Source organism: Gossypium hirsutum, chromosome A02, assembly GCF_007990345.1.
Source record: "Gossypium hirsutum isolate 1008001.06 chromosome A02, Gossypium_hirsutum_v2.1, whole genome shotgun sequence".
In the NCBI taxonomy this organism is placed as follows: domain Eukaryota; kingdom Viridiplantae; phylum Streptophyta; class Magnoliopsida; order Malvales; family Malvaceae; genus Gossypium; species Gossypium hirsutum.
The window spans coordinates 44,806,364-44,832,546 of NC_053425.1; the positions used below are offsets into that span (position 1 = coordinate 44,806,364).

The 26,183-nt window shown below is 33.0% G+C and overlaps 4 protein-coding genes across 5 annotated transcripts; 3 read left to right on the forward strand and 1 right to left on the reverse strand.

Annotated features, from left to right (window-relative positions):
• Positions 1–8,021: 8,021 nt before the first annotated feature.
• LOC107951146 (dirigent protein 22) lies at positions 8,022–8,927 on the reverse strand. Its single transcript, XM_016886080.2, has one exon. The coding sequence runs from the start codon at positions 8,766–8,768 to the stop codon at positions 8,178–8,180; it is 591 nt and encodes a 196-aa protein (XP_016741569.1). The 5' UTR covers positions 8,769–8,927; the 3' UTR covers positions 8,022–8,177.
• Positions 8,928–11,244: 2,317 nt separating this feature from the next.
• On the forward strand, positions 11,245–14,480 carry LOC107951147 (probable bifunctional methylthioribulose-1-phosphate dehydratase/enolase-phosphatase E1). The gene is made up of 6 exons (XM_016886081.2): positions 11,245–11,741; positions 12,303–12,439; positions 12,906–13,001; positions 13,135–13,254; positions 13,491–13,580; positions 14,278–14,480. The coding sequence occupies exons 2-6, from the start codon at positions 12,320–12,322 to the stop codon at positions 14,329–14,331; spliced, it is 480 nt and encodes a 159-aa protein (XP_016741570.1). The 5' UTR covers positions 11,245–11,741; positions 12,303–12,319; the 3' UTR covers positions 14,332–14,480.
• A 2,293-nt stretch (positions 14,481–16,773) lies between these two features.
• On the forward strand, positions 16,774–18,657 carry LOC107951148 (protein CANDIDATE G-PROTEIN COUPLED RECEPTOR 7). The gene has a single exon (XM_041085779.1). It carries the CDS (start codon positions 16,959–16,961, stop codon positions 18,270–18,272), a length of 1,314 nt encoding a protein of 437 aa, XP_040941713.1. The 5' UTR covers positions 16,774–16,958; the 3' UTR covers positions 18,273–18,657.
• A 224-nt stretch (positions 18,658–18,881) lies between these two features.
• LOC107951149 (uncharacterized protein At5g39865) lies at positions 18,882–22,250 on the forward strand. 2 transcript variants are annotated; one of them, XM_041085791.1, is made up of 2 exons: positions 18,882–20,214; positions 20,535–22,250. In XM_041085791.1, exons 1-2 carry the CDS (start codon positions 19,197–19,199, stop codon positions 20,603–20,605), a joined length of 1,089 nt encoding a protein of 362 aa, XP_040941725.1. In that variant the 5' UTR covers positions 18,882–19,196; the 3' UTR covers positions 20,606–22,250. The 2 variants fall into 2 exon arrangements, with proteins under 2 accessions (XP_040941725.1, XP_016741572.1); XM_016886083.2 differs by lacking the exon at positions 20,535–22,250 and having other exon boundaries at positions 18,891–20,310.
• Positions 22,251–26,183: the final 3,933 nt, after the last annotated feature.

Genomic DNA, 26,183 nt, shown 5'->3' on the forward strand with positions numbered 1-26,183 from the left:
ATGAAATAAATGATATGTGTTTATAAGAAAACAAAAAGAGAATGTTATGTATCATGACATGTATATATATATATGACTAGTCTCAATGTAATGCTTGTTGGGTATGGAATTGAATTGAAATGTTTCAGGCAAACATGTTATTCTGCGCATCTGAATCGTGGTATTTTATAAAGATATGATCTAGCTTTAAATATGAATGCTTGATGATTAAGCTGAAGATATTTGGTAAGATGATAATCTTGGTATAAATGTATAAGTGGTACTATAATAAACAAGGTAAAATGAGTATGAGAGACACATGTATGATGACATACAAATGCTATGTTTGTGGTTTAATTGAGGATGTTTAATCATTAAATGAATACCATGTTATATGCTTTTGATTTTGTATAAGTGTGTAAGAGATCAAGGTTGGCCAAAGCTTGGAAAATAGCCTAGGTATATTCCACACAGGCAGAGACACGACCATGTGTCTCAGCCGTGTATGGAACACGACTTTGGGACACGGGCGTGTGAAGCCTTAAAGCATGAAATTTCCAAGATTTTCGTAAGTTCTCGGTTTAGTCCCAAACCATTTCTAAAGTATGTTTTGGGCTCCGTAGACTCAAATAAGGGACTATGTGTAAGAGAATGAACGCTTTGAAATATGAATAAAATTTTATGGCTCGTATTTTAGTTTAATGTTCGTATGTTTGTCTGGTAACACCTCGTACCTTAGCTTGGCCTCGGATACGGGTAAGGGGTGTTACATAATAAGCCTCGGTTTTGCTTCCTTTTTCCTGATCAGATATTTAAAAGTTGTATTGTCAAAGAAAACAACAATCTTAGTCCCTAATAAATACAAACGAAAATTTTCCAAAGCAAAGACTATAGCTGGAAATTCTTTTTTAGTGGTCAAGTAATTGCTTTGGGCGGTATCTAAGGTCTTTGATGCAATGGAAATAACATGTGGTTCTTTCTCGATTCTTTGCCTAAGGATTGCTCCTACGCTATGGTCATTTGCGTCAATAATATTTCAAAAGTATAGTTCCAATTTGGTGGCTGAACAATGGGAGCTGAGATAAGTTTACATTTTAGCGTTTCAAACGGATCCATACTTGATTGATCAAACTCGAACTCTTTGTCTTTTTGTAAGAGATAACAAAGCGGTTATGCAATTTTTGAAAAATCTTTAATGAAACGTTTGTAGAAACCTGCATGACCAAGAAAAGAACGAATCTCCCTCACAATTATGGGGTATGAAAGTGAGTTAATAATGTCAATTTTTGCTTTATCAATAGAAATTCCCTCAGCAGAAATGATATAACCTAGAACTAATCATTTATCAACCATAAAATGACATTTCTCCTAATTTAGAACAAGGTTAAATTCTAGACACTTTTCCAAAATTTTTGCAGATTTGACAAACGTACCTCAAAAGACTCACCATACACAGTAAAGTCGTCCATGAATACCTCAATTATTTTGTCGACATAGTCGAGAAATATACTTTGTAACATCCCATTTTTAGAGAAATCAAAACAGTGGTTTTGGCACAAATCTGATTCCGGAAAGAAAATTAATTAACTATACGGTCTAGCACACAGTCGTATGGCGTGGCTGTGTGTACAAGTCAAAGAGTTACACAAGGTCGAACATGGCCTACAACACGGGCGTGTCTTAGGGTCACACAGGCGTGTCCCTTGGACCACATGGGCTTATGAGTCCTATAACTTAAAAAATTTTAGAAATTTCGTAAAAAATTCTCTGAGTTCCCGATTTAGTCCTGATTTGATTAAAAATTCTCTAAGTTCCCGATTTAGTCTCAATTTGATTATAATACTCGTTTAAAGCCTCGATTGTCCATTTAAGAGATGCTATGAATAATCTCGATAAATGAATAAGATTTGACTTAAATTATTTGTAAACGTTCTGAAAAACTCTGGTAACGCTCCATAACCCTGTTTCAGAGATGGATAAGGGTTAGAGGTGTTACATACTTACCATACACCTTTAAAATGTGGCTGGTGTGTTGCAAAGTCCAAAAGGTATCTGTCTGTAGGCGAACGTGCCAAATGGACACGAAAATGTCGTCTTCTCTTGATCCACCGGTGCCACTGGAATCTGGAAAAAACCTGAGTAACCATCAAGACAATAATAATGAGATTTTTCAACTAAACATTCTAACACATGGTTAATAAAAGAAAGTGGAAAATGATCTTTTCGAGTTGAAAAATTCAACTTTTAAAAATCGGTGCAGACTCTTCACCTGTTTTGAACCCGGGTGGGAACCATCTTACCTGTTGAATTCTCAATTATGGTTACGCCGATTTTTTTTATATTACATGGAATGGGCTGACCCAATTATTGTTAGAAATGGGATAGATTATCCTAGCGTCAAGTAAATTTTGAACCTTTTTCCTTATTACCTCCATCATGGGCAGATTGAAACGTCTTTGAGTATCTCTTTTGGGGATTACATTTTCTATAATTGGAATTTTGTGTATGCAAGTCGAGGGACTCAAACCTTTAATGTCGGCTATCGTCCATCCGATCATCTCTTTATAATCTCTAAGAATTCGTACCAAATTTTCCTTTTCTATCTTTGAGAGTTTACTCGAGATTATAACCGGTAAGGTATTTCCTTCTCCCAGGAAAACTTACTTCAAATGGTTCGGAAGTGGTTTGAGTTCCAACTTTAGAGCCTACAAAATAGATGGTAAAAGCTTAGTTTGTGAATGAGACAATTCAAAGGTTTTACCTAATTTTTTTCATAATTGCAATGCTTCCATATGAGCAATCATTTCGCGAATTGACTCTTCAATAGTCACCCACTCCTCTAGTTCCTCCAAGGCATCAAAATTAAGGCTTTTGTAAAGAATAGTTCGTAATTCATCCTCGTCATGATATTCCAAATGTAATTCAGTTATGGGCTCAATTAGACCAACATTAAAAACATTAGAAATCATGCTAGGATGGTTCATGGCATCATAAACGTTAAATTTCACCACTTCCCCATCAAACTCCATAGTGAGTATCCCACTTCGTACGTAAATCTTCATTCGTACGATACTCAAGAATTGTATCCCAAGAAGTATGTTAGAAAAATTGGTCAAGTTGTTATCCTCTATGTCGATAATATAAATGTCTAAAGAAAATATTAGTTTGTTTACCTTAATAAGAACATCCTCCAGCACTCTCTCCAGATACATTATAGATCTATCTGCAAGCTGAATAATTACACTTATTTCCTTCAAAGGACCCACGTTACGTAGTTTATAAATTGACAAAGGCATAACATTAATTGATGCGCCTAAGTTACACATGGTTTTTTTAATACCGATACTACCTATTTTGCAAGATATGGAAAACATACATTGGTCCTTACATTTAGGTGGTATTTTCCTTTGTAAAACGGTAGAGACATTTTCTCCAACACTCACTTTTTCATTGCCCAAGAGCTTCCTCTTACTTGTGTATAATTCTTTTAAGAATTTTACATATTTTAGAATCTGTTTAATCGCATCAAGAAGTGGTAAGTTGATTTCTACCTTTCTAAAGGTGTCGAGGATCTTCTTCTCTTTTAACTCCTTTTTGTATTGGACAAGTCCAGTTTCTTTTCATCTCAACCAGTGTCATGGGCACAACTCGTGCCAAGTATGGGTTCTAGAACCTTCCGACTCCTCAATGTTATAACACTTGCTTTGTGTCAAGGATTAAGCTCAGTTTGGGACGACAACTTACCTTCGGACTCCAAACGGCTAACCTTGAGCGTAAACTTGCTCACTTGCTTATCTATCTCCTACAAATACATGTTACTTTTTTGCTGGATCTTTTCACTACTATTGGTTAGCCTTTCCATTATGGCTTCCAATGATGACTTTGGGGGTGGTAATTGTTTATTCGGAGGCGGCCTCTATTGGTAAGGTTGATTAAATCAAGGATTCGACCCATAACTTATATTTGGGTAATCTTTCCACCCCATATTTTATGAGTTCGAGTAGGGGTCATATTTCCTTTGGGGCAATTCTGGAAAGTTCCTGACAACATTTGATTGTTCTATCGAATCCTAATGTAAAATTAGACATGAGCCTGTTGGGTATTCTAGCTTAGTGCAAATTCCGCACAATCGTGTTGGGCCCGTTTTATCTATAAGAAAATTTTGAACAATGTTAGTCAGCTTATCAATTTTATTTTCTAGAGATAGAGAATTTAACCCATAAACTCATTTCGTGAGTTTTGTAGCCAGTAGAAATTGTTGAGAGTTAGCAGCCATTGTTGAAATCAACTCTCATGCTCTCTAAGGAGTCATATTAACAAGTGCCCTTCCACTTGCAACATCTATTATTTTCATTTCTATTGGGAGCAACCTCTCATAGAAATACTATAAAAGTGACTTTTCAGTCAGTTCATATTGTGGGCAACTTGCACACAACTTTTTGTATCGCTCTCAGTAATCGTAGAGTGATTCAGTGTCCTTTTGACGGATTCCTATAATGTCCTTCCTTAGTTCGACTACTCGAGCTGCTAGAAAGAACCTATCAAGATATAAACGATACATGTTAGATCATGTATTGACAGATCTTTGAGGTAAATAAAATAGTCATTCTCTAGCAGAATCGACTAATGAGAAAGGAAAAACACGAAGTTTAATTTGGTCTTCGGTTACTCCTTGAGGCTTTATACTTGTGCACACCATATGGAATTCTTTTAGATGGGTATGGGGTGTGCGGATTTTCGTTCTGTAATCTACGGAAGGTGAGTAGTAAATGAATCAAACCCGACATCAACTCAAAAGGCTTTCCTCCCACCGAATAAGTTATACATAGAAGCTGTTGTTCATCCGGTGCTGCTACAAGTTGGCCTATAGTTTGCTAGGCCATCTTGTCTGGTTCGTCAAACGAGAAAATTTCCTTGATGTAAGATATAGTTTCAAATCTGAGATTTGGTCGTTACCGCATTGAATGGCTTCTCTTTGTAGTTTTTGAGCCAACTTCTCTATTTCTTGTTCAAAATCTAGAGACTCTGGTTCTAATCTGGTCATAAGGTAAACAAGAAAATTAGAAAAAAAAATATCTCCAATCCCCGATAACGGCGTCAAAATTTAATGGGCGTCAAAATCACCAAAAATAATTTCTACAATAAAATAATTCTAAATAGTAGTAAGAGTAGTAGGGTTCAGTTTACAAGGATTTGATATTATGATCAACTTCTGTGTTTTTCTTATGAATAGAATTTCAGTCGAATTGATAATCGTGGCAATTGTTGTGCCCATGACTCCAAACAGACCTGCTAAAAAATAAATTAAATAAGTTAAGGGAGTTGGCAATGTCTAGAAATTAAATAATTAAGATAGTAGAAATAAACAATTAAGGAGATCGAAAGTAAAATTAAATTAGAAAATGAATTTGAATTTGAATTTTTGCAAACAGAATTAGGAAGCCTTAGCCCTAAACTCAATGGATTCTGAATTTTGAATCGATCCTCAAAATTTAGTTTTCTCCTTCAAACAATAAGCTGTTATAGCAGTTAAGAACGTCCTAACTACCAATTCTTCCTCTCATAGTTAATCCTGGTACGCCTTGCAAACCAACTTTTACCAGTTGTCTAATCGTAATACACACGTTCACAATTCAAGACCCCAGCAGTCTTGCGTTTTGAAGAAGCTAACTTAGATTAACGGCCTCAATTGCGCGAGACGTTTAAATCTGACCATAATTTCCCTAACTTGTTCGCGAAAATCTAAATACTGCACAGCCGACTCGTCTTCCCAACTGTATACTAAAATCACTCCAACCCAACATGCATTCTTTGAATTGAAATCAAGTTAACTTTAAGGGATGAATTTGTCAATCCTAATATTCCAGAGAGATGGTGAATACCGATTTGAAGAATTCTTTAGTGTAGATACATTTATCATGATTCCTAACCAGAAATAATACTGGCCTAAAGCTAAGTTAGAATTTTAGTGAAGAATGAAATTAATCATGCTTTTGTTGATTTATGGTAAAGGGTTAAATGGTAGTGGAGATTAATGGAAAAGGAAGGGGACTTGGAAAATAATTAAGCCAATAAATAAATTAAAAGCTATTGAAACAAAAATTGGTAGAATGAAAAATAATAAGCTATAGGTGTGTTGGACAAAAGGTAGAAAATGGATAACTACATTAAATCCAATCAATTTCCAATTTATTCAATGTGTGTTTTCAAGTACACCACCTCACCTACCACAAACTATTCAAAATATTTTCAGATTTAATTTACTAATTTTGGCTTTTACAAGGTCAAAATTTGACTAGCCTTTCAAATGTCTCAAAATTTACAATTCGGTTCCTCTTCTCTTTCCCATGCTACAATTTAATTCATTATTTTTTTGTTTCTAATTTAAAGTATCCGAATTTCGTTCATGTCAATATTTAAACACAAAAAAGCTCCAATTAGCAGGGATTAATTCGAGAATAAGTCGAGTTGAACACGTAAATTGTGCAAAATGGACAAGTTATCACTCTACTCAATTATGATAGATCTACTCTTAAACAGGGTCTATTGCTCCTCTGAATTAAGCACGCCAATTATGAATTAATAATCTGAAAATATTAAATCAAGAATTAAACACACATAACTGAGAACAAGATTCAAGTATTTATTGCGTAAAATAAAAATCAAAAGATAAAATTCATCATAGGGTTCATCTCCCTTATGTATTTAGAAAAATAGTTCATAATCGTGGATAAAAACATTTCAAAGACAATATAATCACAAGAAATAGAGAAACTCATAATAAACTTCAAAGAAATTAAAAGGATACCTTCAATATTGGTGGAAATCAGCTTCAGAATCAGCTTTAATAGTGTTTTCCAAGTTGTTTTCTTTCAAAAATTCTTTGATGGCTCCCACTTCTCCTCTTATATTTGGTATATATAGGTCTTAAGATGCTTGAAAACCTAAAATTGCATTTTTCCGCATATTTGGAGTGTGAATCGCGAAATCCACACGGACTGACACATGGTTGTGTGGCAGCTCATGTGGCTCAGACGGCCGTGTGTCTAGCCCATGTGACTCCTAAAATCTGCTTAAATTGTCTGATTTTGGTCTATTTTCACTCATTTTTCTCCCAAATACTCTCTTAAGTATAGAAACATGAATATAAAGAATTAAGAGGATAAAATTCTCAATTTTCCATTGATTAATCATCCAAAAGTGCATTACAAACGAGATTAAAATATGTTACTTTTAACACTTATGAACCCATAATCCACTCTCTATCTCTATTCCTTATGACTTCCCCCGTTGCAGCATTTTCAGAAGCAATCTGAACCGCCTAATCGGTGCAAAGGCTGATCTAGCTATCTGGTTTCTAGTGTGCTGAATTTTGTTCCTTTCACCTAGATACGTCTTCCCTATGAAAAGAAAAAAAAATTATTTTGCCTATATGTATGAAATCTTAACTATCTCACCTGGATTCCATGAACCCCTTGAAAAACAAAAAGATTTCAATTTTTCTAAATTCACCAAATTAGTAAGCCAAATAAATATGACCAAGTTACCTCACCATCAACTGATTTGGCATTACTTTACAAATTAGCCTTTAACCATGGGATAAAGTCTTTAGTATAAAGATGCTAATCTCTTTCACTCCACTAAATTTCACTATTTATTTCAAGTCATTTACGTACATGATAAAAAAATAAATCATTTTTGGAATTAATAAAAAAATAGAATTATTTTTATAAAAAAAACACTCATTCTTGCAGCTTTTTTCTTTTGAAATTTATTCGTAGCTTTTTTAAAGGTGTGCAACCACGTTGACTTGAAACTTTTTTTTTCTTTTTTTTTTTCAGAATTGAATAAAGAAAAGAAAGAAATTCCATCCATTTTGGTTTCCTTGAAAGTGGTGCGGGGTAAAGCAATTAGCTTAACACTTCATCTTGGAAAAAGAAATATGATTTAGACATTGTATACGTAAAAGTGGTCAACAAAATCCGGAAATTACATTCATTATCAATATATGACAATTCATGGAACATTCTCTCTCCATCATAAATAATAAAAATTTTATAATTAATTTTTGAGATAAATCACAAAATTAGTTGTCCAAAGCATATAAATTTAAAGCAAATTATCAAGTTATACAGAAGAAGACAAAAGCCCACAAAATCTCAAGCCATTGGGATTCATACATTAATCATATACTCTTATCAATAATGAAGGACATAGACGTTGTACTCCACAACTGCATCCCCAGTTTTAATATTGAATGTATGAGTCTTCGCCTGAGCATATCCACGGGAAAATCGGAAAAGGCCGCTACCGCCGACGATAGGCATCTCCCTCACCGTCGAGAACACCGTGTTCCGCCCCAAAAGACTAAGGGCACTACCGTTATACTTGCCTTCCACGAAAGCCAAGTTCATTACCATTAACAAACCAACAACGTCTTGCGCTGCGGATGCGTAAATCCCTTGCGCTTTTCCCACAAGCTTGGAGTTCCGGTCGGGTGTAGCCGTCAAAGGGTCATCAACCATCACGACAGTGCCGAAACCAGCCTCGGATTTGTTCGTCAAGGCTGCACTGGCGACCCGGATAGCAGTGGGATTTCGTCCGCTGACGACGTCGTGGAAGTAGAAGTGAAGATGACTGAGTTTCTGTCGTTTGAGGCCCAAGTGTTTGGGAGACAAACTGTTTGAGAAGCCATGGGGTTTTGCAGAGGCAAGTTTAATGGAGAAGAAGAGCAGAGTAGATAGAAAAAAGAAAGTGGAGGAGAGTAGCTTTGACAAGGTTTTAGGCATGTTGAAACGTAGAGAGATTTGGGGACTTAATATGAATGAAATGTATGGACTAAAATTAGGGATACTACCAATATACAGGAGTTAGTGGAAAGAAAAGTGCAAGCATGCTTTGACAAAGTTAGCCTTATCGGTGTGCTTTCTTTTCCTTTCTCTTAGTCAGTTTCAATTCAAAAGAGAAAAAACATGCTACTCTAAACTTGTGAATTAATGCGCTCCAAACGTTAGATTCGGGTATTAATGTAATAACATGAAAAAATTATTTATTATTATTATTATTATTATTATATATAAAATAGAACACCTTTAAACTTGAAACTAAAAGGATAAATAAAAACTGTTGTGCCAAAAAAAAAATGAAATGTAACATAAGTGTTTTATGATTTTTAACTTAATTAGATATATATATTTATAAAATAAATTATTTTTATGTCGAGTTAACTAAAAGGGAGTAAATGATTAAGACAATTAATCAGCTTAGATTAAGATATATATTATCTTTTAATTACTTTAAATATATTAATAGACTTATCTTATATTTAAAATAATATATATAAGTTGGTTAAATTAGTTGATTTAATTATAAATTTTAACAACCTGATTAATAAATCAATATTATATATATTAAAATAAAAATTTGTGATCATCTTGTTTCAAGTAAAAGGCAATAATATTTTTAATTAAAATGAAAAAAGTCTTTACTTGTTTTGAATGAATTTTTGTTTTCCTTTTCTCCTTGCTACTAACTGACCCCAAAAATAACAAGAGGTGTACGGTATACCGCCTTTTATAAATACCCCAAAAATATTGGAGACACAAACTGAAGATACATGTATACACAACATACATCACACCAATTTTCATTATCTTTTCTTAAAATTGATAACGTCATCCCAATATCTCTACTCTCTTTTATTTCATAATTAATTTAGAGTATGTGGTATTTTAAAATTTAAAACAAATTTGTAATTTAAAATTGATTGAAATCATTATACACTACCAAACTATGTATTTTATTCTAAATTGGTCTCTACGTTTTAAAATATTCTAATTACAGGAAAATAGGGCTTTAGCGGCGTTTTATCAAAAAACGCCGCAAAAATTGTAAAACACAGAGCAATAGCGGCGTTTTATCAAAAACACCGCTAAAAACAGAGCAATAGGGGCGTTTTACCAAAAACGCCGCTAAAAACAGAGCATTAGCGGCGCTTTTGGTAAAACGCCGCTAAAAACTAAAGCATTAGCGGCGCTTTTTGTGCCGCTAAAAGTCATATAACCCCTAAACCCCAAAAAAATCAAAAACACTAATCTATAACCCCTAAACAATAATTATTAAAATTTATAATTATACAATATATTAAATATTTTCTTATATAATCGTAAAAGAGATAGTATTGAATTTAAAATATTGAATTAATTATCATTATAGTTTAAGGTTTATGGTTTAAGATGGTTTAGGATTTAAGGTTTATGAGTTAACTATGGTTTAAGATATATAGTTTAGGGTTTAAGGTTTAGGAGTTAACTAGTATTTGAAGGTTTATGATAAATTATGGGTTTAAGGATTATGATTTAGGGGTTAGGGGTTAGGGTTGGTGTTTAAGGTGTAAGGGTTTTGGGGTTAAGGGTTAAGGGTTAAGGGTTTAGGGTTTAGTGTTTATGGGATAGGGGTTAAGAGGTTTAAGGTTTAGATTAATTAGTATTTTTTATTTATATATTAAACGATTTCTTATATAATTGTAAAAGAGATAATATTAATTTGAATATATTAAACTTATAATTATAGTTTAAATTATTTAAGAGATAATAGATAAACTTTATATATATATTAAATGGTTTAAGATTTAATCTAAAAATATTTTGATATATTAAAAATAATTCAATTCAAATTAATTCCTCTACACTTAATTTATTTAAGTGAAATTTAAACTTAAAATTTAGTCCTTATATTTTAATTTGATTAGTTTTAGTCCCTGTATTTTTCAAATCGATCAATTTTATCTTTTGTACTTTTCAAATTTTAAAATTTTAGTCATGATCACTCAAATGATAGCAATTATATATGTTTGGTTAAATTTTGCTATTAGTTTTGGTATTGTGCGTAAAGTTGTAGGTTGAGTTCATGTTATCCAATTATATATTATCATGTAATGTTTTAATCAAAAAGTTAATAATATTAACTATTTGGATTAATTAATAATATTATAAAAATATATAGACTAAATGATATTAAAAATTAAAGTATATGCAAAAAAAATCTGAAATTTAAATATATTAGAGAGACTAAATTAAAATTTAACCATTTTAGTAAATAATAATAATAATAAAAGAGAGAAAAAAGAAAGAAAAAATTATTGGGCTGCATACTTAGTGGCGTTTTTTAAAAACGCCGCAAAAGATATTAATTACCGTCGTTTTCATAAAAAACGCAACAAACATCTCCCTTTACTTTCCTCAATTCAAATTACCCCCGAACGTCTTTTATCTTTCTCCTTTTACTTTAGTTTCGAATTTTTACTCTATTTGACATGAGAGGATTTCTAAGCCTTTTGCAGCGGAAGCCAGGGCCTGTGTGAAGGCGTTGAGGTTATGCTCCGATCTAGATGTACAAAACCTGGAGGTGGAGGGGGACTCTCTAACGGTGAATAAAAAGGCGCGCGACTACAGATGACACAGATTCCTCAGAAATAACGGGATATATGGAAGATGTGAAGAGACTAAGTAAAGTTTTTCGAAGCTGTACCTTTTATGCATGCGAAAAGATCGGCCAACGAAGCAGCGAACTAGTTAGCCAGAGAAGGCCTTCAACAAGAACAAGAATTATTTTTGAGGAATAGGATTCCACAAGTTGCGGCGATTCTAGTTGAGCGAGACCGCAGTTTGTTGGACGCCGAAGAGCTCTGGTCAATGATGGAAAGGGAAGCAGCAGGAGTTCTGTTCGTCGCGTTTCCCTGGCAGATGAGTAGTTTCTCCTGGGTTTGTTGCTTCTGTCATTTCTACTGATATGCTAGAATGTTTATTTTTTCTGCGTATTTAGAAATCTTTGCTGGGTTTGTGTTTTTTATTATTATTAATCACGAGGATTTAGTAACTTAGCTGTTGCCGATTAGCTCACTTCTTTGTTTTCCTTCACACTCTTGCTTTTGGATATTATTATCAAGCATGAATGACTTTGATATCTGGGCTGTGGTTAATCTTAGCTCAAACTTTCTCCCTTTTTATGGCCTTTTTGGCTACTTGGTATATGCTTTTCAAGCCCAAATGTTTGTTCTTTTTTCCATTAGCTTGAGATGCCATTTCTTTTGCTATTTTGAGTGTTGATTTTGCTCCGACCATATGAATCTGTGGATACCATTACTATTACTCGCTTCAGTAGACAGCCCTGTGGATAGAACTTGTCTTTCATTGCATTTTGTATGTTGACATTCATCTTCAATTATATGTTTATTTATTCATTTGCATCTTGTTTAAGAGATACTGTTTGTATTGTCTTCTAGAATAGCTTACCTATGGGTTTTTGACTTGGTAATTTGATAGGTGTCCAAAAGGAGAGAATGGAACCGGAGGACATGTATGTATTATCAGGAGATGGGGCTATCATATCTTCACCTTCTCCAAAGCCATACCCTCATAAGCCTTCTAAATGCTCTGATTGTGCTTCGCTTTTCATGAAGGTAACTATTATCTGTATTTTGTAGGAAAACCATACAAGAGAAACTACAATTGGATTGAAATCAGAAGATGGCCAAGTTTCACTTGCTTTGGTGCAAAAATAGATTAAAGATCTCAGACACAAATTGATAACCTACAGATTTATCTCTCATCTAATTTAGGTGCTCTTGATCCTATTGGAACTGAAAACTTGGTGGAGGGTGTAAAATGATGTATATTCTTGTGGTTGTTACGACTAAATTGTTAAAATTTTCATTGTAAAATTAAATCCTATTTGTTACTTAATCTGTTACATTCTGCAATTGGTTGACATAATTTTGTTTTACCAATCTGGAATACAACTCGTTAACTACTTAGATTCTTATTAATACTTTTACCCAAAGGGTAGTTGTTGATTACGTGGTTTAGTTAAGGAGTCGAAGTAGTACTGCTATTTGTCACCAGTATTCTTTTTTCCTCTTAATTCAGGCATATCATATGCGTAATGCTGGGGCTGTTATCCACAGTCACGGAATGGAATCCTGTCTTGCAACAATGATCAATCCACATTTGAAAGAGTTTCGTGTAAGTTATTGTTGACTGTAATATTATTCTAAACTGTGTCTCTCTATTTCTCTCACTTTAAATTCTTTCTTTACTGCTCACATCTGTGTTATTTTAGTGATTGTTTTACTTTTTCTCTTTTGGATGTTTGCAGGTCACTCATATGGAAATGATAAAAGGAATCAAAGGACATGGTTACTACGATGAACTTGTGATCCCAATTATCGAGAACACGGCTTATGAAAACGAGCTCACTGATTCTTTTGCTAAAGCTGTATGTTTCTTCTGCATTGATATTTTCAATAGCGATAAAGAGACTTATTTTATGATGACCATAAAATGTTCATGTAACTGAATAAGATAATCAAATACCATACATCAATGAAGGCTAAGTGTTTCTATTTCCTAGTACCATTTTGCTAATAAGAACATGTTGTCTTCATTGCAGTTCACTAGCAATTCATTTCAGTGTGCTTTCATTCTAATGAAGTTAACTTTAACATTTTTCAGATTGAAGCCTATCCTAAAACAACTGCTGTGCTTGTCCGCAATCATGGCATATATGGATGGGGAGACTCATGGATTAGTGCTAAAACTCAGGTTTGTGAAACTTGTGTATACATTTGAGTTTAAACTAGGGAAGTTTCAGAATGTGTTCATGGAGCCTCACTCTCATGGCTTTACTGCTGCTTACAGATGCCAAAAGTATTTTGTATGCATATGAATTAGAATGTAAAAAGAATAGGAAAAAGAAAAAAACCTTTGTTAAAAGTTCATGGAGCACATGTTCCAATATATTAAGTATTTTGTTGCTGCTCTAAACAACCATGAAGAGAAGGAAATACTCTTAAGAATAATATGCCCATTGTTATTTTTTGGTCCAGTCATGTGGAAGTTTTTTAATGTTATTTGTTCATTCAAGTTTCTCAAAATATTTGGTGTGGTTTTTCTCATTTTGTATTGGTCCTTCTATAGTCCTTTTTGTTGGTTTAGAAATATATTTGGTTTGATTACAGATTTAAAGCTTTATCACTCTTATCAATTACTTACCAACTCCTTGATCACCATGTTTGCCAAAGGTAAAGTCATTGATTATATACATAAATTCTGGTTACATGATTAATTACATGATCAATGACTTTTGTCGAAACAAATTCTGATTCTTGCTTTATGGTGGCATTATTAAAAATTTATCTTTCCATATCATAATTCAAAGAGATCAGATAATGTGCTTTGACATATGTGGCTTTGAGGGTCGTTTAAGTGATTTCCTTACTGGCCTAACTTTGGCTTACAGGTGCATATTTGGCTTTCTATTCTAGTGTTTTGGATTCTCTGGCGGTTGAATTGAAAGCATCAAAGGACTTCTCTAAGTTATATGCAGGCATTGCAATATTTTGGCTTCATCTAAGCTTGAACCAGCCCTCTGTTGTATATTGTTTCTTCTTCTTTTCTGATCTTTTTCCTTTGATTAATGAGAGGTGATGATGATTTGGCATTCTTTTCTCACCAGGATGAATATTGTTTTAGAAATAGTAATACTTTGTGAGTGTGTCTGTGTGTGTGTGTTTTTATGTATTAAATTACATATTGAATCAATGTTTATGTATCATGGATATTATTCTTCTCAATATTTTGATAATGAATTTTAATTTTTTTATATTTTTCATGACCTTTATAATATTTTATTTTTTTTAAAATTTTATAACCTTTAGCGGCGTTTTTGGAAAAGCGCCGCTAAAGGCCATGACCTTTAGTTGCGTTTGTGGGAAGAGTGCCGCTAAAGGCTATGACCTTTAGCGGCCTTTTTAAAAATAAACGCCGCAAAGTTTTGTGGCGCCATCTATAGCGGCGTTTTTTGTGGCGCTTGTAAAAAGCGTCGCAAAGTGTTTTAGCGGCGTGTAAAAGCGCCGCTAAAGGTCTAAAAAAACGCCGCTAAAAGTCAATTTTGCTGTAGTGCATTGGTTTTATATCAATTAAGTCCTTTTGTTATTAAATTTAACTGTTAAATGACTTGTCAAATCTTAAGTAGCTAAATTTGAAATGAAACAAAATGTTGTTGTATAACTTTTAAAAGTAAAGTAAGAATTTTAAGGCATTACTTTTTACAATTTTTTTCCATTTTAAATTATATCATATAAAATCTGATATGTGTTAAATTAACAATTTTAGTAACAATGGGTCTAATTACTATGACATCGATAATTTAGAATGTAATTATAATGATTTAAAGTTTAGGAATCAATTTAAGATGAGGTTCATAGTTTAGGAATATTTGATACAATTAACTAAAAAATAAGAGACTATCATTCTATTATTATGAAACAATGGTGATAAAACTTATGATTCTATATTTAATATTTTTATTTGACTTACATTTGTGTAATATTGTTCACATAAAATTTTTATTTTAAAAATATCTAACTTAAGAATAATTAAATTAAAACTTATGGTATTAAAACTAAGGGTAATCTACAAAAATAGTCACTTTTGTTTGCCTCAGGTTACATTTTAGTCACTTATGTTTGAAATGTTACGTTTTAGTCACTTATGTTACTATTTTGTTACGAAGTGATCACTCTACCGTTAAGTTCCGTTATCTCTCTAACGGTAATCCTACGTGGCAGTCCAACTAGATTTTAGATGCCAACTTGGATTTCTAAGGATGAAAATAGATTTTTAATTAAAAAATTTAATTAATTAAAATTTTTAAACCTAAACCTTAACAAAAAAATCTGTTCATCTCATCTTTTTAATTTTTCTTCTGTCTCTTCTTTTTTCAATGGTTTTTTTTTCATTTGATTGGAAAAACTATTATTAAGATCAAAATAGTTGAAATCAAATTGACTACTTCATAAAGATGGATTCAATGGAGGGTTCAGGTATGTCTTCTTTGCACTCCTCTATCTCTTTTATTCAATACTGAAAAACAAAAGATTGGATTTTTTATTGTTTGATGAAAACCCTAAATTAAAATTCTTGATATGAATATTAACAACTAAAAGAATTTCAAATCAGAAAAAAGGGATACCCACAAAGGGATTGTGAACAAACAAGCCGATTCAGATAAAAAAAATAGGATTGAGAAACTAATTATTCAAGAACGTGAAGAATTGGAAAATACAATGATTAGGAACAAAAATGATTACCATCTTCTTATTTGTCGACAACCACTTCATTTTGAGTTTTAGAACATAAATTTATCGGTGAAGAGGACATACTTGGACCCTCCATTGAATCCTCCTTTGTTTTCGTACGTGAATAAAATTTTTTGACGATAATAACTTTTTTAGTCAATTGAAAAAGAAAACTAAAAAAAAGAGGGAGATGAATGGTTTTTTAACTAAGATTTAGGGTTTAAAATTTTATTTAATTAAATTTATTTAATAAAAAATCTATTCTCATCCCATTAGGAAATTCAAGTTGGCACTTAAAATCTAATGTTGGTACTTAAAATCTAATTGAACTGCCACGTAGGATTACTGTTAGGGAGATAACGGAACTTAACGGAAGAGTGATCATTTCGTAACAAAATAATAACATAAGTGACTAAAATGTAACATTTCAAACATAAGTGACTAAAATGTAACCTGAAACAAACAAAAGTGACTATTTTTGTAGTTTACCCTAAAACTAAAGAGATGAAGATATAGGGAGTGAAAGCTAAATTAGACCAATTGACAATCAGAAAAAGGGATGAAGATAATATTTTTCCATTGCAATTAAACACGTGTTTAAAGTTTAAACAGATTTCAGGATAGAAAGCTACCATAATACCCGTACCATGTACGAGAAAAACAGTCACTTCAAACTGGTTGTTTTTGGCAGTTTATATAAAAAAAAAAAACCAAGTTCTAAATTTGTAATTTTCGGAAGCTTAAAATTCTCGACCATCGCTTGGAAACAATTTGTTAGATCTGATGATATTTGTATCAGATCTACACAAACCATAATTTTTTTTCTTCCATTTCTCCTCCCATGGCGATTTATCCATGTTGTTTATCTTTCCTTTTGGTCTCCCTTTTCGTTTCATTTTGTTACGCTGAGATCCGCTTAACAGAGATCCGCCACGATGACCGTCCTATAATCCCTTTCGACGAGTTCGGCTTCACCCACACCGGTCGCCTCGAGCTCAATGTCTCCAACATTGCGCTCTCGAACCAGAACCCGGATCTCGACATGTCTAAGGTCGGGTTCTTTCTCTGCACGCGGGACGCTTGGATGCAAGTGTTATTACAAATCGAAGACGGGTATATCAACTGCCCTCTCAATTCCGATTTCGTTAAACTCGTCTTCGAATTCAAACAGCTTAAAGGGAAATCTAATAGTTTCAACACCGTTTACCAAGAGAACACCGCCGATCAATACACGCTCGTCTTCGCTAACTGTTTGAGTCATGTCAAAGTATCAATGGATGTCCGATCGGCGATGTACAATCTCGACGGAAAGGAAAAACATCGTGATTATCTCTCCGCCGGGAAAACTATTCTCCCTAGGGTTTACTTCATTTTCGCCCTCGTTTATTTCACATTGGCAGGGATTTGGATTTACGTGCTTTATTTAAAACGACTCACCGTTTTTAGAATCCATTTATTTATGTTGGCTGTGATTATTTTAAAAGCGGTTAATCTGCTATGTGAAGCAGAGGATAAATCGTATATTAAACGAACCGGAAGCGCTCATGGTTGGGATGTTTTGTTTTACATATTCAGTTTCTTGAAAGGAGTAATGCTTTTTACGTTAATCGTTTTGATTGGTACTGGGTGGTCGTTTTTGAAACCTTACTTGCAGGACAAGGAAAAGAATGTGTTGATGATTGTGATTCCACTTCAGGTTGTAGCTAATGTTGCCCAGATTGTTATCGATGAGACCGGACCTTTCGGTCACGATTGGATGGTGTGGAAACAGGTGTTTTTGCTCGTTGACGTTGTTTGTTGTTGCGCGGTATTGTTCCCGATTGTTTGGTCGATTAAGAACTTGCGAGAGGCAGCTAAGACGGATGGCAAAGCTGCGGTGAATTTGATGAAGTTGACACTGTTTAGGCAATATTACATTGTGGTTATCTGCTATATTTACTTTACTCGAGTTGTGGTCTATGCTTTGGTGACGATTACATCATATAAATATCTTTGGACCAGTATGGTGGCCGGGGAAGTGGCCACTCTCGCATTTTATGTGTTTACTGGGTATAAATTCAAACCAGAGCCACATAACCCGTATTTTGTTATTGATGATGAGGAGGAAGAGGCTGCTGCAGAACAGTTGAAGCTAGAAGATGAGTTTGAACTGTGAAAGCATTCATAGAGAACAAAATTATATATATATATATGGAGAACGATTGAAGAAACTGGTGCAGGGGATCAACCGGGAAGTTGAGTAGAAGATCATCAAAATTGGTAACAATGTTAATAAAGTACTGTGCTAATCCATTTTTTTTTTTTTTAATGCCATTTTCCTCTTCGGAAGTTGATAGGGTAACATTGAAACTTTCATTCACATTTGTGAATTTGATAGCCATCTGTAACTACAAAGACAAAAATTTATGCCTTCTTATTTAGTTCCTTGTTTGCAGTTTCTACTTTGTATGGAGAGCTGCTAATGCTGGTTTTAAGTGGTATGTATATTTGTAATAAATTTCCAAATGAAATACGCATTTAAGGAAAGGCCTATTATACTACTGCATTGCTTTTAATAGGATTGGAAAAACAAGCAAAAGGAAAGATAAAAATAGTGGAAACTAACCGTTAGGGAATATTAGAAAAAGATTTTTTCATTGAGAGAAAAATATATAGAATTACAATTCTCAACAAGAATACCCATGAATACCCGAAATTAATGAGAAACGTGAGGAAGGAGCTTTTGCCCATTAACCACGGACACATGACTACTCATTTTTAATTTGAATTAATAAGTTTTAGCGCCCAAAGCTAGGGTGCCATCTGCCAAACGCTTCCTCCCACTAAATTTGAATCTCACTCCCTCTCTCTTTTCTACTTCTTAAACATATTCCAGAATGCTTTAAACCCCATTTTTTGAATTTAAATTAATTTACACTTCAGTCAATTAATTATCCTGTTTTCTTTCTTCTTCTTCTTCTTCTTTTTTATTTTATATTATTCTCCTCTTACTCTCATTCTTTCCAAGCTTCTAAACTAAAAGTAATTTCCTGTATCTTTCCTTTTCTCTCTCTTCCTGTTTTCCTCTCTTTTGGTGGCGATGGGTTGCGTTTCATCTAATTTACTGAACCGGGACGACGAGTTTACTCAACTCGGTAGCTCAGCATTTGGTAACCACATCGTCTCCCTCACTTCCACTACGTATGGGCTGCTCACTCTTGATCCGCCATCGCATTCCACTACTACGCCGCCCTCTCCACAGCCATCTTTCACCTCCGGGTCCACCTTCAGTGAGTCCAAATCTCTCTGGTCGGAGCCTAGACCCGTCCCTACCCGACCCGAAGTCATTAACTCTTGGGAGCTCATGTCCGGTCTCGATGCCGACAGCTTCCGTTTCTCCCCGATTCCAAACAAGGAAAACTCAAACCCTAATGTTGGCAAAAACGGCAGCGTTTCGACACCGCCGGTTTCCCGATCTTCCCTGCTGGATAAATTCCAGGCTGACAGCTTCCGTTTCCCAATCACGGTGTTACCCGAAAAGGAAAACGCCGATCCTAATTTAAAAAAAAACGGCGCCGTCGCGAAAACTCCTTTTTCACCGCTACACAAATACGATTCTGGAAGCGACGCCATTTCGAAACCATCGCCGCTGGACAAGTTTGAGAATATATGCCCACCGAACGGAGAAAACAGAGTGGTGATTTATACGACGACGTTAAGGGGTATCCGTAAGACGTTTGAAGACTGCAATGCGGTTAGATCAGCGATTGAGAGTTACGGGGTTGTTATATGCGAACGGGACATTTCGATGGATCGAGGGTTCAAAGAAGAGTTACGGGAATTGATGGAAGCGACGAACCAAACGACGCCGCCTCAGGTTTTTATTCAGGGAAGGTACATTGGGGGAGCCGAACAAGTGATGAAGATTGTGGACGAAGGTTGGTTTGGGGATTTAATTAATGGGCTGCCGAAGAAAAAAGCAGGGGAGGTTTGTGATGGCTGTGGAGATGTGAAGTTCTTGCCGTGTTTTCGTTGCAACGGTAGCTGTAAGATGGCGGCGGCGGCGGAGGAGGGTAGGAGGACGGTGGTGGTCAGGTGTACGGACTGCAATGAGAACGGTCTGGTCCTTTGCCCCCTTTGTAGCTGATAGATTGTATGGGTTACTTTTGGTAATTTAATAAGTTCTAATGGTGAAGTGTTTGAGTTCATGCTTACATGATTAGCGTTATTTGCTGCCCTCTCTTTTTGATCAAATCTATATATATGTTGCCTTATGTTAAAGTTTTAGTAATGTTAGCAATGCGGATATTAAGAAGATTAATCTGACAAATTGCTGCTGAAAATCTTTTTACTACTTAGGTTTCTTGTGGATTATTAAGTTTACATTATTATACTCTAGAGCAGATGCTAACTTAAATAAAATTTTCTTCTAATGAAGCTATCAGAAATAAGAGTGTGTCGAAATTCTCTATATGCAGACAAAGTGAAGAGCTTGTTGAACATATTTAAGAGGATAATGTGTCAAGTTGTTTTCAAGAATCATATTTCCAATTTAACCTGTTTACGAATGAAGAAGTGTACAGAATCATGTTAGAGAAAGATGCTTGAAAAGAATGCTGAACTTTAGATGGGATTATCATCATAGAAGACAAAGTTGAGCAATCTTCTATTCTTATCAAGTGTACTGATGGATTGATTCCAAGCTGTTGAATATGTAGCTAAATTCTATAAACTAAATGTTATTGACATCATAATTCAGGGCCTGAAGCTAGTATTATGGTTGAATCTTTTATTAACCGAGGTGGTTTTGTCTAGTGTGGCAAGAATTGAGTTACTTTACAGGCTAGCTGATAGGGACATGTGCTGAGTTTTTCTTAGCTATATTTTCTCCTGGTACTTGAAGTAGCTTTGCAAAATAGGCAACTAGAATGTAGCAACGTTGCTTGTTGGCTTAAGTTGTACAGGAGATGAACTAGGTGGAGCTGCTATTGGTATTGGCCTTACAGAAGGGCAAGTAATGAAGGACATTTGATAACATAAGGTATCTGGAGGGCTGGAGAGTAGGATGTGGTTGATTACAAATATATTTAGTGGGGCTTTAGGCATGAAACTTGTTACCTATGAGGTCAATGAGTTTAGTTCTTATATTCCTAAAAGTTCTATATCTTTTTTACCAACAATTGTTGGGTGCAATGATAAGGCACACTCCTAAAGGAAGAACTCGGGTTCAAACTTTGGAGATGACATTGTTGGGTCTGGTAGCCATGAATCTCGAAAGAATTAGCCTTCATGAACCGTAAAACAGATATGGAAGACACATTCGTTATACCAAGAAAAGGTTCTATTTTCCTTTTCTTCAAGTCATCCTATGTAAACATGGAAATAACTATCTTATTGTAATTGCTGGAGAGGGCTTTTGCTATTGTACTCTTGTCCCTAAATGCAAAATTTTCTGAAGTTTTAAGGAGCTTGGTAAGTGATAAGCTTTAAGTAGTAGATGAAACACTATTTATGGACCTATGGTACAGATCCACTGGTATAACTTCCATGTTTTTGTCTATCTATTTCCACCCTAAATGATCCTAAGTTTTTGCTAACATGGTTTCTCATCATCTTGGAAATCTATTTGAGAGCCTGTCTTATTCATTAAGATTTTCTAGCATCTTTTACTTAGCACACAATATATTATTGATTGTCTTTACTTCTTTTCAGGCAAATTTTATTATTATTTGAATCAGAAATTCAATAAAAAATTAAATAGAATATTACGGTTTGAGTTAGGTTTTGATTGTCTATATTGTGTGTTGTTATAAATTTATGGGTGTAAATACACTTGCTGAGTAATGGGCAGTGATGGACTGTTGATAACTTTTGAAGGATTCCACTGAGTACTGGGCAAATGAATTTGGGCCTTAGTGAGCTAGCCTCTTGATAAAGAATGAGCCTAAGCGTTTAGGCCCACGGCTTCATAAAAGGTTTGTGTTTGACGGATGAAAACTGAACCACAATACTTTTGTAAGTAGATAGGAGTTTAGACCAGCTAGGCCATTGGTTTTTGGTTTATTGGTTCACTTGGTTTGTTCCTGTTTGATTATATAAATTAATAAAAAATTTAAAAAATAGAAAAATACTAGAAAAGAAAATTTTGGTTGAATTGTTTTTTTTTTGTCCGGAATGTATTGGTTCTTGTTCTTTGGATCAATGTACTGGCTGATCGGATCAGCTAGTTGAATTGATCAGATAATTAATTCTTGATTCAACTAGTTTGTATGATTCAATTTTTTGTCTTTTTTCAAACTGATATTTTGTACAATTTTCGATTTGATTGATTGAATCAGTATTTGTGAAAAATAAAAAGATGGAGAAAGTAGAGTATAAAAAAAGAAGGTAGGTTTTTGAAATGTGATGACATTGGCATTATATTTGATTTGAAACGAATGGTAAGGTAAGGTTCTTAAGAGTAAGAGAGATAGAAGAAAAAAAAAAGCATACCTAATTTGAAAATGTAGAGTATGATGATGATTATGAATATGAAATGTTGGTACCATCCTGGATGTTACATTCGGCCTTATAAATCAGACCCCACACACCTAACCAGTTTTCATTTTCTTCTTTTAACCCAACGTACTTCCATCGTATCTCCTCTTTTTATTTTTGTATGCTAGTTCATTCATACTTCCACCGCATTATTTGTGGACTAAATAAAAAATTAGGACTTATTTGTTTCCTCCTAACAGTATAAGTGTAGCCGATGGAACGTGGAAACAATAATAGTAATAATATTATAATTATACATAATAGGATAGTATTTTATACATTATCTATGATCAATTTTAGGGCAAATTACATCGCATGTTATTCTAAAATAGTATTGTTTTTATTTTGGTTACTCTAATTTTTTTTGTCAATCTAATTGTGGTAATTGCTTGAATTGGTCACTTTCGTTAAAATTTTTGTTAATTTATTAACGGATTGTTGACGTGACATTTTTTAGACTATTGATTAAAGTTAGGGATCTCTCTATAATTAGTCCTAAACACTTTTTTTTTTGTTTATTTGTAACATGAAGATTCTAATGATGATTTTATCAACATTTGAATCCTCTTTAAGAAGAGGGAATCTAATGAAGGTGACGACAACGAACCATAATGCCACCTTTTCGATGAGTCCACTTGCTAGCATAACTTCATCGATCACCTTATTATCATTGACTACCACAATCAAGCTAAAGGTTAAATGGCTACTTGCTTAATATTTGACTTTAGCCTAGTCGTGGTAGTTAGTGGCAATAAGGTGGTCAGTGGTGTTATGTTGGTAGGTGGGCTCATAAAAAAGGTGGCGTCATGGTCATGGTTCGTTGTCATTTTTTTTAGATTCTCTTTTTAAAGAGAATTCAAATGTTAGCAATGCCACCATTGAAATCTTCATGTTGCAAATAAACAAAAAATAAAAATAAAAATGGATTAATTATAGAGAGATCCCTAGCTTTGGTAAAAAGTTGAAAAAATGCATGTTACCAATCCGTTAGTGGATTAACGGAATTTTTAAAGGTAGTGATCAAATCAAGCAATTATCTTAATTAGAGTGATTAGATTCACACACACACACAAAAAAAAGAGTGATCAAATAGGAATGATATTATTTTAGGGTGACTTGTAGTGTAATTTACCCTAAATTTTAATTTTACAAGTATTTAAAAAAACAATTTTTTTTGTAATTTAAATTGATATTTATTTTTGAATTACACAAATTATTATTTTGTATTTATAACTATAATAAACCGGTAAATCGTAGGAAATGAAACTAGTATTATCTAAAGTAAGTTTTCATACAAAATAAGAAACAATCTTAAGGGGATTTCATAGTGCAACTCATTGATGGATAAGTTAGCATTTTATAATATAAAAAAAAGTAATAATTAAGATTGGCTTATTGATAAAATTGTGTGGATTTTAAGTTAATTGGTGTAAGGTTGAGGGTTTGATTTTTTTTGTTCCTTATCCCATTATAATATACTGTTCACTTACATAAAAAAATTAAGATTAATTATTAATCACAATAAATGATATTTTCATCTATTTTTGAAATTAATTTAATATTGGAATAATTCTATTAGGTATATATCTTCTTGTACATTATAATTTTTAGAGTATTTTTTTAATAGTTTGTAGGTTTTTAATTTTTGATGTACTATTTTATTTTACGTTGCCTTTTTGCTTCTATAAAAATTTAATTTCTCTTTTAGTTCAAATCATTTTAATATCAACTATCAAGATTTTAAAAATAGACATATGTATTATTGTGTTTTAATTTTTTAATTATATTATTTATGAAATGTTATAATATTTTTAAGAAATTTTTTTAAAAAATAATTAAATTAAAAGTGATTTAATTGATGTGTACAGTTCTACGAGTAAAAAACCTAATGTTGTGAATTGAAACATATACACATTTATTGTGTGGCATATACAATTTTTCCTTTTTCGATCACTCTTATTTTCATCTCATTATTTATCACTTTTAATTAAATGTACCAAAATTCTGTATTTTTTTTAATGTACCAAATTACTATAAACGATTTTTTCTTTTAATATATCTCAAATTGATAATGGATATTGTCAAACTCTATCTTTTACAATCTTATCATCCCTTTGCGTTTGATTGATTGTTTGTTTGTATTAAATTATAGAGTGAGCATTTAAAGATTAAAATATATTCTATGGTTGGATTAGAAACCATTAAAAAAATCATAAAAAAATCTAATTTAATTGGTTTTTTAACTTGATTCAAGCAGTTTAATTTATTCACAGATCAACTAGTCTAGTGTCTCTTTTTGGATCTACATCCCGATTGGTTCTTAGTTTGCTCGCTAGTCCAATTTAAACAACCATGATTCTAAGTTTCTATACTTTGTATGTTTAGAATTAATAGTCCTACTTTTGTTTGCAATAATTTAATCGCTCTACTTTTGTTATTTAAAAATCTATTTTAAAATTATATATAACTACATAACGTTTTAATTGAAAAGTTAACTATATAATTAATTAATAACAGTATAAAAATATAGACCAAATTAAGTTAGAAATTAAAATATAAGTATTAAAAATTAAATTTAGGCATATTAGAAGGATCAAAACTGAAAATGAACCATTTTAATAAAATAAAAAAAGAGCAATGTGCCAGCAAGGTCCTTTTATATATAGGTGTATAAAATTTAACATACTCTAGGGAGTAAAACTGAAGTTATACCATTGTTTTAAAATGTAAAGAAAAAAGCTTTGTTTGTTTAGGGACGGGTTTCAAGAGAGTGAATGTTTGTACACACTAGGTTGTATAGATTTGCCTCTAAAATTTTAGGGTAAACTATTAATATTTTCCTAGCATTTTCTTTTACTCAAATAAGTGTCTATGATTTGTATATAAATTACCCTTTATTTCAAATAAAATATTGATTTTGCTTAGGTATGAATTAAAGTTTTAAGGGGTTATTTAAATAAAATGAAAAATTTCTAGATTTTATTAGTTTAAGATCATTTTGATTATTGAATTACACAAGGATTAATTCAATCATAATAATATTTTCCCTTAATTTCCAGGGTGTTTACAATTTCTATTTTACAAACATACTGAACTTTTCGTTCAGAATGTAAGCAAATATATGAAATTTCAACGACAAAAATCACTCGAATTGGTTTCACCACCAAATTGGAACACTAATGATTTTCTTTATTAACCACAACAGACGTAGGGGCGACTTTCAAGGTATCAAACATCTCATGTTCTCCTCATTCCTCTAGCTTATCCATATGTTCGATTTCACTTCGCTACTTAAAAAGTTGATTTAGATTTGAGTTTTAATATGAGTTTTTAGTTTCATTATGTATGTTTACTATGCATGCTCAGTTTTTACGTTCTAATTGTTCGGATATGTATTTTTTTTTGTATAAAAATATTTGGTTCGATCTAAAAATTGCAAAAAAAAAAAAAAAGTTATAAAGGTAAAGTGTTTTTTTTTTGTAGAAACTGACTTAAGCATAATTTATTTTCTCTTTGTTGTGCAGGACAATCAAGAAATACTATTTTCATG